This window comes from Lissotriton helveticus, chromosome 3_1, assembly GCF_964261635.1.
Source record: "Lissotriton helveticus chromosome 3_1, aLisHel1.1, whole genome shotgun sequence".
NCBI lineage: Eukaryota > Metazoa > Chordata > Amphibia > Caudata > Salamandridae > Lissotriton > Lissotriton helveticus.
Window position 1 is genome coordinate 658,555,093 of NC_136061.1, and position 16,927 is coordinate 658,572,019.

Consider the following 16,927-nt stretch of genomic DNA (forward strand, 5'->3'; position numbering starts at 1 on the left):
CCAGATGTAGGAAGAAAGTGATTTAAATTGACTATTTGCTGATTTTTTGCCATGTTATCCAAATTTAGGGGCTGATTATGATGGCGGACGACCTGAGTCCGTCCGCCACCATAGAGTAGGAGGGAACCTCCGCATGGCCTGAGGAGTTCCCTCCTGTGCATTTAGGATGTGACCGCCACCCTGGCGGTCACATCCTCTATTTTTACCATTGTGGCGGGTGCTGCTTCAAGCTGCATCCGCCACAATGGTAAAAATGCATACATTGCATTTGTATGCAGAAAGCGGCAGGCACCGTGCGGTGGCTGCCGATTTCTGCATACAAATGCATAGGTACCCCCCATGTGCACCCCCCACCCCCGTTCACCCAGGGGGCCCGCAACGGGCCCCGCAGTGAAGTTACACATGCTTTTCCACGGCGGAAAACCTGCCGCGGAAAAGCATTTTTCACAGGCCATCCTAATATGGCTGACGGTGTCTGATAGACACCGTCACCATATTAGAGCTTTTCCGCCGCGGTTGTAAGCCAACCGCGGCGGAAAAGCGGCGGACGGAAACCAGGACTCACCAGCCATCCTAATATGGCGGTGGGTCTTTGGTGGGCCCGCAGAGGATTTTCCGCATCCTCCGGGCCGGCGGTGGCTTCCGCCGGCCCGGAGGATGCGGAAAATCCTCCATCGTAATAGGCCCCTTAATTTGTAAAATGTAAGTCTTTGACTTTTAAATAAATATAAAGATAAATAATAAATGTTCCTCAGGTCTTTGTTTCTTCTTGTGAATTTTTCTTCTTGTTTCTCCTTTTATGTGACTGTATTTATTGATGTAAAACGTTAAGGAATTCATATGTTTCCTAAAAATAAATAATTTGCTTGAAATTTATGCTTAATAATATAAATAAGCTAGCGCTCCGTTAATTCAATAATAATTACACACGGACGTGTGTATCATCGAAGAACACAGCTGTTTTCTGTGGTGAATCCGATCGTAGAGCTGTAGTTATGGAAACAGCTTGTTTGTGGAAATCAAAATGGTCGCCAGGACGTGATCACATTACAATGCGTGATGACGCGGCACTTCCACGTTTTCTTCTTGCGCTCGAGCTTATCACTGTGACGCTGCTCTGCACGTCATGAATGACAGTGACTGAAGCCAATAGTTTCGCCCAAACGCTTGAAAACGCATTCAATTCACCTCTGACTTGTCCAGCAGTTAATTTCTTCCGGAATTTCAAGAATGATACCACGCTGGGATCTTCTGAAAGGTAAGGTTCCTTTTTCTTAGGTCTCAGATCGCGCAAAAATTGGTAAAAAGCGGCTTTTTCCCTCGTCACCAAAATGTAAAGCAGATTCCTTCGTTAAATTAGAAGAAATAAAGTGGTTGAGAAACGAAGGGTTGATTTTCAAGTAGATGTTTATTCTTCATAAGTTGGCAGCATAATTACTGGAGCACGACTGTTTCGTTTTTGAATGAGCTATTCAGCAGTTGGAGCAAACAGAGAAACATTCACCACGAGCGATGCACCTTTGAAGAGAAACACTCTTTAAGTGGTGCGCGCCGTGGAATACAGATGATGCTTCAACAAAGAACATAGAAGAGTTACATATGGTTAAGTATAACAAGCACATTACAAGCTGTATCTTTGTTCGGCTCTGCAGAGTGAGGAGGGATTGAGAGGGAGGGAGGGGGTCAGGGGGGTGTTCAGAGGGGTGTCTCAAGCGCTCTATACAATGTACGGCTTAGCTCCCCTGTACATGTTTCAGAAGTGAGTGAGTGAATTTCTGAGTGTGAATGAGAGTGGGTGACTGTGCACGAGCCTTTGAGTGTCCGACTGTATGAGCACGTGTGAATGCGTAACGCTGTTTTCATTAGTATGATCTGTGCCTGTGTTCGTGTGTGGGCGCGTCTGTGTGAATGTTGGGGTGCATGTGACCGGTGACGTAGAAATACCCCCACCCCGCAGTTGGGGGGGAGAACTCAAGGGGGCCCCTACCGGCACTGTACATGGGCGGCGGTACAGGGCCCCTGGCCTGAGCACTCCTGCAGGCCCGGACTGGCCGTTGCGGGCACCGGGCAATTCCCCGGTCGGGGCCGTTTTTGGCCCCCTGGGGGCCGTTTTTGTGACAGGGCCGTTTTTGCAGCAAAGCTGCAAAATCGGCCCTGTAACAAATTCGGCGGAAAAGAGGCCCTGGTAAAGAGCTTGGTGGCATCCCCCCTCTCCCCCAGGGGGAGGAGGGGGGCCGGCCGAGCACTTTGCCAGGGCCGGTTTTGGTTCCCAGTCCGGCCCTGCACTCCTGACTGGGTGCTGAGCTGGGAACTCCCCCATGCATCTTGTAGGCAGGGCCCCTCAAGTTTCCTTACCACTGCTTGTGACTGAATGAAAATGATAGGGGTGAGCGAACCTGTGAGTGCATGTTTGTTTTTAGACAGTATCTGTGACTTATGTGCAAACATGGAGGAGTGGAAGTGTGCGTGTGGTGGCGTGTTTAACAATAGTATGTATCCATGTATCCATGTCATTGTGTATTTTTGTAAAACTGGTTTATTGTGTGTTTATAAATCTATGGGCATGCGTAAATGCGTGTATGCACCCTTGTGTATACATGAATACTGAACCTGTCTGTTCTTTTCTGTTTGTGTATTTGTGTGGTATGTTTCTGCTTGTGAGTGTCCGAGAGGCAGGAAGGGTGTGTGTGTGCGCGCAAGCATGAGCGTGCGTTTGTTCTTAAAAATGTGTCAGTGCTTGGATGGGTGTTGTGTGCCTATCTGTTTGTTATTTGTAATTGCGTGTTCATTTAACGGGAAATCAATCTTTAAATGTTTCTTACCCTCTCTGGTATGGTTCCACTGCTTGAGAAGGAGCTACCGTTACCGCTCTACTTCCGTCGTGGCTTGTAATCTCTATTCACAGCCGAGTGTGCCTACAGCTGACCCCCGCAGAGGTGACAACATCTCTGAGAATAATGGATCACAGCCTGAAAGTTTGTGTGTAATGTGTGTAATCAGACCCTACACAATGCTGTATAGTGCTCAATAATACCTAATGATAGGTGGGAGCAGCATTGTGAGGAGTGAGTGAGAGCGAAGGGGAGTCAGATGGGCCATGGAGAAGTACGTGGTGGAAGGATGGGGGAGGGGTCGTGCATTTTACACATTTAAATTTTAAATCCGTTTGTGCATCCAGTCCTACTGAGATCGATCCTGTCGGTGCTCTTGTACATTTAAAAAAAAAAAATTGTTTTGTAAGGGCCAGATGCCAGTGTGACAGAGCATGGCAGCTCTGGGAGTTGCAAGCCTGCTATAGAGATCTGTGTATAACTAGCAGGTTGCGCTTCGAATCGCTGTCCCGAAGTAAAGGTCCGTATGCTTTTCCACGGCGGAAAAGCCGCAGCGGAAAAGCATACTATTTACACCATCATAATATGGCTGGTGGTGTCTGATAGACACCGCCAGCCATGTTATAGCTTTTCCGCCGCGTTCGGAAGGCGACCGCGGCGGAAAAGCTGCGGACGGAAAAAAGATCCCCCTGCCATTCTAATCTGGCGGGGGGGTCTTTTTTCAGTCCGCAGCAGTTTTCCCGCATCCTCCGGGCCGGCGGTGGCTTCCGCCGGCCCAGGGGATACGGGAAAACCGCAATCGTAATAGGCCCCTAGGTTTGCATCCGGTCCTACATACTTCGACCCTGAAGGCTCTGTTGTGCGTTTTTTAAATTAATTTTGTTTTGTAAGGGCCAGATGCCAGTTTGACACAGCATGGCCGCTCAGTGAGTTGGAAGCCTGCAATAGAGATCTGTGTAAAACGAGCAGGTTGTGCTTCAAATCGCTGTCTGGCCAACTCAGCCTTTCATCTTCCCAAGGCAGATAGAAAGAGTATTTTGAATTGTGGTGCGTGAGAAGGGAGGCAGAGGGGCCACAGAGAGGTACGTGGGGAAGGGGGCTGAGGGTCCTGCAGGTCGCACATTTGAATCCGGATGTGATAGGTTTGCATCCAGTCCTACAGAGATCAATCCTGTAGGTGCTGTTGTGCATTTTTTAAATGTATTTTGTTTTGTAAGGGCCAGATGCCAGTATGACACAGCATGGCCGCTCAGTGAGTTGGAAGCCTGCTATAGAGATCTGTATCAAACTAGCAGTTAGCGCTTCAAATTGCTAGCTGGCCAACTCAGCCTTTCATCTTCCCGAGGCAGATAGAAGAAGCATTGAAAATGCAATAAATCTCGCCTTTTATTAAGTTAAAGCCATTTGATTTGCTATACAATACCATTAGCAAAGCAAATGGCTTTAACTTAATCAAAGGCGAGACCTATTGTATTTTCAATGCTTCTTCTGTAGTTGCTATAGACAAAACAAACCTAGAACAGTCAGAAATATTCTTTGGCTCATAGCTGGAGTAAGGCCAGCACCACACATTGCCAACCTAATGAGAAGCAATGTTAAAATAAACAATTTAAACACATCAATCAATGTAATTTAATCTTTAAAAAAATCTCAAAAGAAATCATAAATATGAACTTATTTTAATGATATTTTTTTAATTTAAAAGTAACATTATTATTCACAGGCCTTGAAAAATCTAAAATGTTTTACTTAAATAATCTCCTCGACATAATTTTAGTGCTCTCTATCCATAAACTGGTTTCAAATTATGCGATCCTGGACAAGTATTTTAATTCACTGAGCCGGTATTTTCTTCCTTATCACATATGAGAGCACCTTCAAATATGCCAATTCAGCATGCCTGTGGACAAAAAAACTCTTTTGTTTGATTTAATAGACTAAACATAGCTCTATATATGATACAAAGCTAGTCATATATCGGATACACATAGCTGCTGTCTTTCCTCTTAGTTCATTAACCACATTGTCATTAGGGCAGGGGCACGAATGTTTCTCAAATCATGTTTAAACTCACTTTTAATAAATACATGACTGAAGCATAAAGTAGCAACACACTGTCACTTGCATGCAGCAGATTTTACATTGAAATGGCCACAGATGTTTGTCACTGACATGTGGTTGTAAAACTATATACAATGTACAATGTTTGGAAATAAAATTTCTGCAGATATTTGTTATTTGCACATCACCAAGTAAGGTGTTCTGATTTGTTTCGCTTCTATTTAAATCTTTGTTTGCGTCACACTTTTGAATTACAAAAAATAAAAATGATTACATAATTCCTGATATATTTATTGTACTATTCATTACAAGCTGTTTAAATGTTGTGTTAGAGAAATAAAACTGACATTTTGCAGCCTTTTGTTTCACAATTATTGTCAGATAGCTTGCTTGACAAAACACACTAACTGTAATAAGAGAAAGAAAAGGAAACACCATTTTCCAGGAACTGATAAGGACAATTAGTAAAAAGACAAACTGCCAATTGACCTCAAACAAATGGCAAACGTGTCAAGATAAAAACAAGATTTAAAGGCGTCCTAATTGCTCATTCACTTTCTGAATGAACAGAACACCTGTTTCTTCCAGCTTAAGTTCACTCGCCAGCACGGATGAGTAAGTGCTAAAAATAGTTTGACCTGATAAAATCTCACTCGCCATTGCGATGGATTTTTCGAGGCCTGATTTATTAACATAATAATTCAATTGCGTTTAGTTAATTCTATACATCACTATAGATATCATTTTTACTTAGGGTGGGATTTTTTTTCTTATTTTACAATTCAGAAAAATGATTTTATTTAAATTTAATCTATGCAAAATCATTTTTAAACATATAATTAAGATATTAATGCTGTGACATTTTATTATATTCTACATTTGAAATAAATACTTGCACTTATAATATTAAGATTTAACTCAACAATATTTTATCTGATTTAAAAAAAGCTTAATGAACTTTACAAATATACCTAATATTTTACCAGACGACGATCTCTGCAGCGATTGCGGAGGTCTACGCCAAGTGTGCAGAACATCAAATATAGTCATAGAGTCACTACTAAGGGCCCGATTTAGATTCCGGTCGGAAATCGGTCCGACTGACACGGACTGGGAATGTGTTCTAACTGACACGTACAGTGCTGTACGATCGGCGGAGTACGATGCAATGCATGTGAAACACATCCGACTCGCACGGAGCACAGTACGCACGACTGACACGTACAGAAACCAGTGATTCGGTTGTAATTGAGCCCGACGCGACAGACTCGTACACGAACGATGCCACATAGGTTAGCATTAGCCCCACGTGACAGACCCGTACGCGAATGATGCCACATAGGTTACCATTAGCCCGACACAACAGACTTATACTCGAACGATGCCACATAGGTTAGCATTAGCCCCACGCGACAGACTTGTACGCAAACAATGCCACATAGGTTACCATTAGCCACACGCAACAGACTCGTATGCAAATGATGCCACATAGCGTACCATGAATGGAACAGACTCGGACAACCCCACCAAAACATGATCAAGCATCTGTTGCGGTCAACGTATCTTCCATCTAATGTTCAAAGTGAATACAATAAAAACAGATCACAAAAAAGCAAACAAGCATTGGCATATACCCAAAAATAATTGCATCCTCCTAATTTATCTTCATGGTAAGACACACCCACAACTCTACCTATATAAAGGATCAAGTATTTGAACATCATTCTTTGCAAATTCCACTTACTAGCCAGCAGACTACAACACTAGACAGCACTGACACATACACACACAAATCATCCACCACACAACCACCACACAACTAGCACCTGTAAAATAATACACTCACTAAAAAACACCTTTACTCATACTCACTCACTCACCCTCACCTTCACACAAACATCCATCTCCACCACCACCCATCACCATGCCACCAAAGAAGAATTCAAAGTTCTCATACTGTGAGTTGGAAGTAAGGGTAGATTAAATCCTAAGAGTAGAGCCGCAGTTATTTGGCACCTTGGTCCAACAGACCCCCCGTCCCAGAAAACCAAGATGTGGGAGAGGATTGTCAACAAAGTGAAAGCCCAAGCATGTTGTCTGCACACAATGGAGGATATCAGGAACAGGTGGTACGATATACGCAGGAGGGTCAAGAAGCTCATTTGAAAAGAACATGCCCTGGCCAGCGTACTGGCGGTGTCCCTCTTGCCAAACCGGACAGACCATCCTACCACCGGCGGGCATACATGGAATATCAGGAGTACCAGAGCCTGGTTAGTGCATACTAAAATAGACTATATTATCCAGAAAATACTCATCCAAAGACATCACTATCAAGGACATAGTCATACAAATCACTGGTAGCTAATACAGAACTATATGAGCCAAATGAGCATGGGATGTGTATGGCACTTAGTCAAACACAATTACCTACAATCTCACAATAATCTTTATCTTTCTATTCCATTACCTGTACAAACTTTGCAACAAACACAAAAAATCTCATGCTTTTGCCATTTTGTTTGCACACATCCACTTACAGGGACTCAGCTTACAGGGAAGCTGAGTCACAAGAAGGAAGTGTGAGATGGCTGGGAATGTGGGTGTTGCCAAAAGCATGATTGGAGTCGTAGTCACAGCTAACAGTTCTCCCACATGGACCAACAGGCCCACCTTGAACTGCACACATTGCACATGGAGTGGAAAAGTACTGGCAAGATAGCAGGCACTGGCCCATGGTGCGGGGACCATAAAGCCCTGTTGGGAGTTGTGCTCAAACTAACTCCAGGCACCACTGTCAGACATCTTAGCTGTTACCTTCACATTCACTGTACAGAATGCAGAGGACCAGGTGGTCTAGTTTTGATATGTGGGAGGATGAATATTAGCAGTAAATGCAAATACCATCATGCCCTACCCTATACACACCTTCTCATGCTGAAAAATAGCACTCTTGGGACTAGGCAGTCACTGCGTGTCAAAGGAAATGTACTGGAAATATAGATGCACAGGGGCTTCATGTAAGATAAAGAAAAAAGTAACATATTCTCCTTGGCCTTCTCACACAACTACATACTCTCAAACTCTCACCTTCACAGTACATAATTACAGGGAAAGCATTGTCCCAGGTGGGCTCACTGTGCTTGCTGTGAAGCTGTGTGAAGGTTAGGACATGGTATGAGTTGCAGTCATAGCCCTTTTCAAAACACACACACAATGAAATGTTCATCAGTAGAAATGGCTAACTGACAGTGAATGAATGGTCCACAGCAAGATGCCTGACACTGTTGTATGATGTCATGTCTCCAAGGCCTTGTTGTGAACAGCACTCAATTCCAACATCATACTACAGTGTCAGCATCTTTAGCACTACACTCCTCTCACTGTCATTGATCCTCTGTCTACGAGTAGTAAGCTGTTCTGGTTGGGAAGAGGGGTAGAGGTCAAAGCAGCACAACTCAAGCCCAAGAACCACTGCAACTCACTGCTCTGTCCATGGAAAATAACATTACAATGTGGTTGTTGGAACTACTGTGTGGCAATTGCATGTGTTGTAATGCATGAGCTGTAATAGCTGTTTCCCATTAACACAAGTAGTATATAGTGAAAGCTGACATAGATTCTGAATTGTGAGTGTGTAATTCGCCACAGCAGTGTGACAGCCTCAAACATGCACAAAGGCAAACACACATGGACAAATCTGGATAAAGGTCTCAATAGGAAGAGTAAGTATGTTATTGTTATAGCACATATGTGTGAAACATCAATAAACCTATGTCATGCACAGGGTGTCACATGACAGTTAATGCCTATGTACAGTCAAGGAAACAAGATATGCTCATTAATGCACCAAGGTGGACATGCTCAGAAAAGCACATCTTGTCCAAATTACTATGTTCGCATGTCAAATAGTACTGTCTGTGATGATTGATGTGTATATATTATAATAAACTTCTAGATAACCTACCGATGATTCTTATATGTGTATGATACGTGACCAGTGCAAATACATGTCAGTCATACATATACTATCACATACACAAAACATCCATGATATGTTGCACATCAGTATTTGACAAGCATACATGTAAGTTGGTGACACAAACACACAACAGCAATTCACATGACAATTCAAAGCTGATGCCAATGCCTAATTACTATCTTTACTTCATAAATAAGGTGTCTGCGTTGTACAAGACTCACATACTGTGAATACACATTAACTGACTTCACACTATACACATTTCCTCACTCATTCAGTAAAGCACTGGTTATGCGTGTATGTAACCTGTGCTGACACATATATTCCCTCGGACTGTGTCCAAGCATAGGAGGGTGAGCTGTAAAGTGGTCAGTCACAGCTGTGATGTTCCTCTGAAACAATATATTTGTTGCACATGCAGCTTGGCTCATCCTGCAAATTATCTTTGTAATGTCACATGTACCTTATGACATGTGCCACACTCCATCAACACATGTGATGCAGCATTAAAGGAATACTTGCTATACTGTTCAACTTTGTTGTGCACTTGAGCCCCATCAACAACGTGTTATTCTCATCTTTTGCCTGTCAGACCATTTGCCTGTTTACTTCTATGAGGAACGAGGTGGGTAAGTATAGTATTAACGAGTGCACCGCATCGTGACCGAGCTGGACAAACCGTTTGCCTGTTTACTTCTATGAGGAAGGAGGCGGGTAAGTATGGTATGGGCGTGTGCACCGCATCCTGACCGAGTTGGACACACCATTTGCCTGTTTACTTCTATGAGGAATGAGGCGGTGAGTATTCAAAAGACACGGAGCCGCATCCGGACCGTGCCCGACAAACAGATTGGCTGTTGGTCGTCATGGTGACAGACGTGCATTTAGCATCATGGACGATTCGCGTACGAGACGAATAGGTTAACTTTTTAAACAAATGTATCAAATTCAATAGTGTTGTGATGAGTGCAATTTGAATGTCGCGGTAGGCGTAAAATCTCATGGATTGGACCAAATCATATAATGCGAACGACTCGGACCTATCAATTTTGAGGCATGGAACAGAATCTGCCTCTGCTGCACAGATATAAGTCTGTCTGTTCCCAAGTGAAATCACTTGCCTGCACTACATGACACAGGCTTCGCTCCACGCTGGATTCTGGTGCAAAGGCTGCCCTGATCCTTTTGGATCTCTCAGTGGCCTTTGACACCGTGAACCATACCATTCTTATTCATAGGCTCCAGAAGTTGGGAGTTTCAAACCTAGCTTTAAGTCTGATTAAATCCTATCTCAACAAGAGGATACAATGTGTGCAGATTGGAGACTCTAGCTCAAAACAATTCGTACTTCCTTGTGGGTTGCCGCAGGGCTCATCTCTGAGCCCTACTTTGTTTAATCTGTACGTCACCCCCCTAGCTGATGTCATCAGGCAGTTTGGCTTCTCGCTGGTCTCCTACGCCGATGATACCCAGATTGTAGTATCCATCTCAGGCAATCTGGAAGAAACAGCGGCCCGCTTTAATCAGTGCATAGCCCGTGTGGATCACTGGATGGGTGGAACCTGCCTAAAGCTTAATAGTAGTAAAACAGAGGTTCTTCTGTTGGGCTCAGACACCTCCTTCTGGTCCCGGAGCTGGTGGCCTCGAACCATGGGAATATTTCCCACCCGGTGCATAAATCTAAGAATTTGGGCGTCATTTTTGATTATAGGCTCACCTTCCAACGTCAAACTAATAAGGTTGCTTCCCAGGTACATCTGACTTTAAAATTAATTCGGAAGGTGAAACCTTATATCCTACCAGCCAAAGTAAAAACACTGGTGACAACTTTGGCATTGGCCAGACTGGACTATGAAAATGCCCTTTACCTTGGCCTCCAGAAACAGCACCTACTTAAACTGCAGCGGGTTCAAAATTCCACTGCCATGATGCTGCTGAATATTCCTAAATTCCAGTCGGTATGCCAAGGATTAAGACAACTTCATTGGCTACTGGTGAAGAAGAGATCGGAATTTAAAGCCTTGTGTTTAGAGTTCAAGGCGCCACAGGACACGAATATCTGAAACAGCACTTGCTGTGGTATTTCCCAGGCAGAACATTGCGTTCAGCTCGGAGCAAACTTCTACAGATGCCTAAATTCAGGAGAGTTTGCTGGGGAGGTAGCAGTTTTCTTCTCAACACCGTCAAACTGTGGAATTCACTTGACCAGGTGCCGCGAGCGTGAGGGGTAGGTGTCTCCGCCGTCCCAGCGTCTGCACAGAGGTACACCCACCAGACAGCGCTGGCCTCATGGGAGCACACTGCGAGGCCCGTGTTACTCTCCCTTAGGGTCGCCTAACTAGAGCAGGACCCCCTGGCCCTCTTTGTACCCGACCCAGTGAGGTTGTATTTGCTTTTTACTTTGTGAATGAGCATTGTATCACCTTTTTTTATGTGTAGTACCCTGTTTTGGTCCTGACGAATCGCCGGTTGGCGAGAAACATGTTGACCATACCAGGGGGTTGAGTTAGTTTTCTGTACCCCTACACAGTCTCTAGCTCCCCTCTCACCCCTTTTAATCAGAGAATCAGTCACGCCAATAAAACCCATTGTGGACTGTTTACCCTGTTTTAATATACACTCACTCTGCACCGACTACACTTCCTCTCTTTTTCACTCACACACACCATCGGCAAGGACCAAAAGAACTCCGCCAAAAGGGTGTCTTCCGGCACTCCGTCAGACATTGCAGCGCCGGTCTGACGAGGAGCAGTGAGCCGATGATGAAACTGGACATCCTACAGTCAGGGTGTGTTTCACACCTAACGCTCTGGGTGTGTGAGGCTCTCTAGTTCCGACAAAGGAACCTCCCTCGTTCCTTGACTCTGCACGTCTTATTCCCTCTTCACACTGTAATACTCTCTTCCCTGGGGAACTTTGTATCCTTCTGTGTGCTCGATTCACTTCCTCTACCCATAAAAAACTGCCCAACACTACCACTGTTCAGAAAGGCTTTGAAAACTTGGCTTTTCTCACTATAATGCTTAATCATCCTTTATCTCTGACATATTCCTCCACTGTAGCGCCCAGACGCCCTTGGGCAGTCGAGCGCAATATAAATTTTAAATTCATTCATCTCATCATACCACTGCTGCTGTCTCTCCATCATCTGGATTATACAATGGCACGTACTGTGCAGAGGGCCCCAGCCTTCACAGAAGTAGAAAACAAGGCCCTACTGGACAGCCTCCTTCCACAGTACAGCAAGCTGTATGGAAAACCAGAGGAGCAGGTGAGTGTTGATTACACTGTGATTTTAATAGGATATGTCTAAATAAAGGCACTACTAGCATTGTGATCCCAAGGGCAAGCATGCAAACATAGTTAATGTAATTCTTACAGTGTGTAGATTTCTTTACTGGACATCTAAAGTGATGTAGAAGTGTATGTAGTGGGTTAGACTTTTCTGCACTGTTCTCATGTTTGTGCAGGAGGTTTTCACACAGGGCAAGTGACCATGATGATAGTTGGCTACCCTTTGGACATTAAATGCCAGTCTGACCATGACTTATATGTTCATGTGTGTGATGCATAAACATGTTGCATTGGGAATAATGGGGAGTCACCTTGTCCCCCTTACAGGTCGACGACCATCAGAAAAATGAAATCTGGTTGACCATCGCCCGGGCGTTCGATTTATGGGGGTATACAGATGCCGCATCCGCTACTGCCAGAAGAGGTGGCAGGACCTCCATGGCTGGACCAGGAAGATTGCAAGGGTCCAGCTGAAGCTGTCACCTCCTCGCAAAAGGGGTGGACGACGGACCCTGACCCCCCACATGCTCAGGATACTGATGGTGGTCTTCCCTGATCTTGATAGGCAGTTGAAGGCCAAACAGCAGCAAGGAGGGGGTGAGTATGCGCAATGTTGCTGGACTATGTCTGACATGCTTGCTGAACTCCATTAGCCCGATAACACTCTCACAGGTTGTATGTCTGGCATTACAACCCTTCATGTGCAAAATTTGACTATGACCCATTGACATTTGATGTCCAGGTGTGTCCCTTTCTTTCTGAGACATATGTCACTTAGGTGCTATGTATTTTCTGTAGTCCAAGGCGCATGTGATCAGCACCATATACAACAAATGCAATGAAATGTCCATTATGAGTGAAGTAATTGTCAGACCTGTGTCAGCACATTATATGACCTGTACTCATTGGGATACATACTTATCTGTTAAAAATGGTGATTTTGATGCGCACATGTTTGCCAAAAAATTATACACATACGTGCAGCAGGTGAGACCAATGTGGGATGCCTCAGACAAATGAAATTGATAAATGTTAAAAATGTGTTGTTACCTACATAGTGCTCAGTGTAATCACATGTATCACATGTACCAAGGTCAGGTATGCCAACTCAGGCCATACAAGACACTGGCACATCAGATTTTGTGTCAGGCAACACTTACATCATTTGAATTTCAGAATTACATGTGTCAGACTATTTTACAGTGTGTACTTGTAGAAATGTTAGATATACACAGGTGTCAAATTTATGTATTATGTACATACATCTAATGTGTGGAATGTGGCTTAGATACACAAAACAAAACATGTGTGTAACATCCCTTAAATGTGCATACTGGTACCTTAAAAACATATGGGTATGCTGCATTACTTCCTTGTATTTGAGGTCTGACGAATTCATGGAGATTATTTGATAAAATGTACATACTTCAATGTCCAACTAGTACAAAGTGAGCCTGTCAAAGTGGTCATATTGTGTCTAGTACGTAGGTGCCATGTATACTTGACCCCAACAGATGTTGCTTACATCAGTCAATACATGATTGTGACATGGTGCAGACTTTATTTGTGAGATTTACTGGTCCTGGAACAAGAGTCAGTGCAGACTGTTTAGCCAGACAGGCTAGTGGCATAGTTTTACAAAGGTACTTTTGTGAAGATGCGGTACTTCACTTTGTTTGTAGTTATGCATGCAGACCATCAGAGCACTGATGTACAAGACCTAGGTGCTCAGCCAACCTCGCCCTCGCCACAGTTCCTCGTATCCGGAATTCCACCGCCGGCGGCAGATCCTTCTCCTACCTTGCCGCCAAGACCTGGAACACTCTCCCTACCAGCCTACGACAGACTCAGGACCTGCTGGCCTTCAGAAGACTTCTCAAGACCTGGCTCTTCGATCAGTAGCAGCCCCTCCCCACCCCCCCAGCGCCTTGAGACTCTCACGGGTATGTAGCGCGCTTTAGAAATGCAATGATTGATTGATTGATTGATCATGATGACTGTGGATGTATGTATGTTCATCAGGTAAACTGAGATAATGTGTCCATCCCAAATGCTGTGTCATTTCCACACTCCCTTGCTGCAGCTGATACTGGTTTGTAATGACACATGCCCCTCTGGAGCATTTCAGATCTGAGAAGACGCTAAATATTGCGTTACTGGACATGTATTCATTGTTAATAGGATTTCTTCTGGCAAATGTTTCACATGCCTTCTTGTTTTTGGGAAGCATGGTTTACTGGCTGACTGATAAGTGCCATTTCCACATATGTGTATGGGTACCAAAATAAAATAAGTTAAGATAATGCTAATGTTTACTCTGATATGTTGTGTTGTAACTCTTGTGTCAAGTCTGTGTAAATGACTGATGTGAATCTCTTTCTCATCATCACCGTCTACAGGAGGAGACAGTTCCATGGAACAAGAGGAAGCGGAGAGCCAGACTGGGTCGATTGTGGAGAAGGAGGAGGGACCCCGTGTCACAGAGGGTGAGGGGAGCCCCACTAAGGGCCGGTCTGAGACATCAACATCTGCAGGAGACCAGGAAAGCTCCAGTGATGACTCCCTTGAGGTGGTGGCTGCTCCCACGTCAGAGGAGAGTAGTTCTGAGTCTGCCACCTCCCCCAGCACCACCTCCACCCTCACATCCCCTCCCATTCCCAGTGTCTGTGGAGCCTCCTGTGTTAGGGAGCGTGTCTCCTTTTTGCCAAGCACCGCACCCCCTGCATCTGTTCCCCCTGCTGCCCTGAGTGTGGAGGCCGTGGATTTACTTAAACAGTTACATGTGGGGCAGACATCCATACTGAGTGTCCTCCATGCGCACACCTGTATTTTGACACAATATGGTGTCATATATGAGGGGCATCTCATCAAACATGTCTGCCCTACAGACATGTTTCAGACCATGGCCTCTTCACTGATGGCAGCAGTGTCCCTCCTCCAGCAGTCCCTCACCCCTCCTTCCCCTGCCCCCTCCACACTAACCACTACACTACCTGACCCCAGCACACTCACACAGGCACATGCATACACAGAAACAGACCCAAGCAGCACACAACCACCCAAGACAAAGCTTAAGAAAACTGTCACGCACACTCAGGGGACTGACATCAAACACACAGGGGATAAGGACAAAAAACTCACACACCCATCCACACGCACTACACATTCCTCACCTACCTCTACCTCCAAAACACCTACCCCGCACTCTCAAGCCAAACCACTCCACAGGCTCTCTTACTCTCTGATCTTGGCCTCTTCCCTAGTGATTCAGCTGACAAAACTCACAAGGGGAAATTGAAATCCCCAGGACAGAGAGTCGATCCACACATGCACACACCCCCTTCCATAAGAGTGGTAAACCTGAGACTCCTGTCCTTACATCCCCCAGAACCAAATCACCAAAGTCCCCAACAACATCCCCCACTTCACTGCCAAAATCGAAATCCTCACGGTCCCAGCCCATCCATCCAAAAGATCACACACACACCACACAAGTTTCACCCACACACCGTTACTAGATCCCAAAGATTATCAGGCCTTCCCCCTTCCACATGCACGTCCACTCCCATGACACCACACATTATCTCTGTTCCAGACACTGCAGTGGAGCCCCCACCCACTCCATCCGAAATGTCCACTGCAATGGAGCCCCACCCACTAAATCCAAACAGTCCACTGCAGTGGACCCAACCACCCCACAATCAGCCATGTCCACTGCAGTGGATCTCAACACTGGATTAGGCCCCATCCCTCCCACAACCCACACTGGTACACCGTAGTCCTGTTCCTGCGGTGCCTGGCAAGGTCATTTAGATGCCCCTCCAAGGTAAGATGTCCCAGAGTATTTTTACAGTGCAGGCAAGCGAGGGGATGATCCCTCCCTATCCACCAAGGTCTTGAAATCTTTTACTCTCCATTGTCCCAAGAGTTATAATTTGAAAGAGTTTATTTCTCAACTGCTGATTAAAGCACTTATTTTTTTGCAAATTATGGATTGTTGTGTAAAAAGCATTGACAATAAGTGAACTATCATTAACGGCCTGATATTTTGGTGTGTGTACAATGAAATGGTGATGTCATAGACTGCATGTGCTCCATGGCATATGTGTCCTATTACCGTACGTATCTGAGTCATCATTGTATTATTTTGTCATGTTGTCATGAGCCGCAACATTTGTGAGCATGATGGTAACATGCTTATACGTAAAATTGTTAAGAATTATGTCACTTTGGAGCATAGGTAGGGTTGACATTTTAGATATTGTGCAAGTCTTTCAAAGTGCAAACATCTAGGATGGACATGCATACTAGCGCTGTGAGGAGCTTCACACCATCTGTCTCATCATTATAAATGTGTATACATGAAGTTTTTCTAGGTGCAGTTGAGTTTAGACACACACATCCACACATGCTTATGTAAACATACTCTTCAGTGACTTGTACGTGTTGGAGCCATGTCTGAGTGTGATCATGACATGGTAGACCCATGCCAAGCACACTCTTGCCACAGCTGTACTTCTACTGTAGGTGAATTGACTCATGGCAGCGTGTTCATCAGTGACATATCCTGACACCATGATTTGTGTGAAGTGAGCAGCTATATCAGTATTCAAACCCCCTTTCATACCAAGACTATAGTCCCTCTAGATGTGACTGTTTGAGTAGCTATCTGTGTGCTGGTTATTACAGTGCTTTGTCCACCTCATTCACTTTGTTTGACCAAGCTGTGGGTGCACAATTTGATTATAGTCAATCTAAT

At 44.7% G+C, this 16,927-nt stretch overlaps 1 protein-coding gene across 2 annotated transcripts; it reads left to right on the forward strand.

The window, feature by feature from the left end:
* Positions 1-1,146: 1,146 nt before the first annotated feature.
* On the forward strand, positions 1,147-16,131 carry LOC144824699 (uncharacterized). 2 transcript variants are annotated; one of them, XM_078683724.1, is made up of 4 exons: positions 1,147-1,258; positions 12,496-12,765; positions 13,851-14,111; positions 14,568-16,131. In XM_078683724.1, exons 2-4 carry the CDS (start codon positions 12,552-12,554, stop codon positions 15,464-15,466), a joined length of 1,374 nt encoding a protein of 457 aa, XP_078539850.1. In that variant the 5' UTR covers positions 1,147-1,258; positions 12,496-12,551; the 3' UTR covers positions 15,467-16,131. The 2 variants fall into 2 exon arrangements, with proteins under 2 accessions (XP_078539850.1, XP_078539851.1); XM_078683725.1 differs by lacking the exon at positions 13,851-14,111.
* The last annotated feature ends 796 nt before the right edge of the window (positions 16,132-16,927 follow it).

Coding starts and splice junctions, on each gene's coding strand:
- LOC144824699 (XM_078683724.1), top strand. CDS start 12,552: ATGGGGGTATACAGATGCCGCATCCGCTACTGCCAGAAGAGGTGGCAG. Junction 12,766..13,850: donor CAAACAGCAGCAAGGAGGGG/GTGAGTATGCGC, acceptor CTTTGTTTGTAG/TTATGCATGCAGACCATCAG. Junction 14,112..14,567: donor GCGCCTTGAGACTCTCACGG/GTATGTAGCGCG, acceptor CACCGTCTACAG/GAGGAGACAGTTCCATGGAA.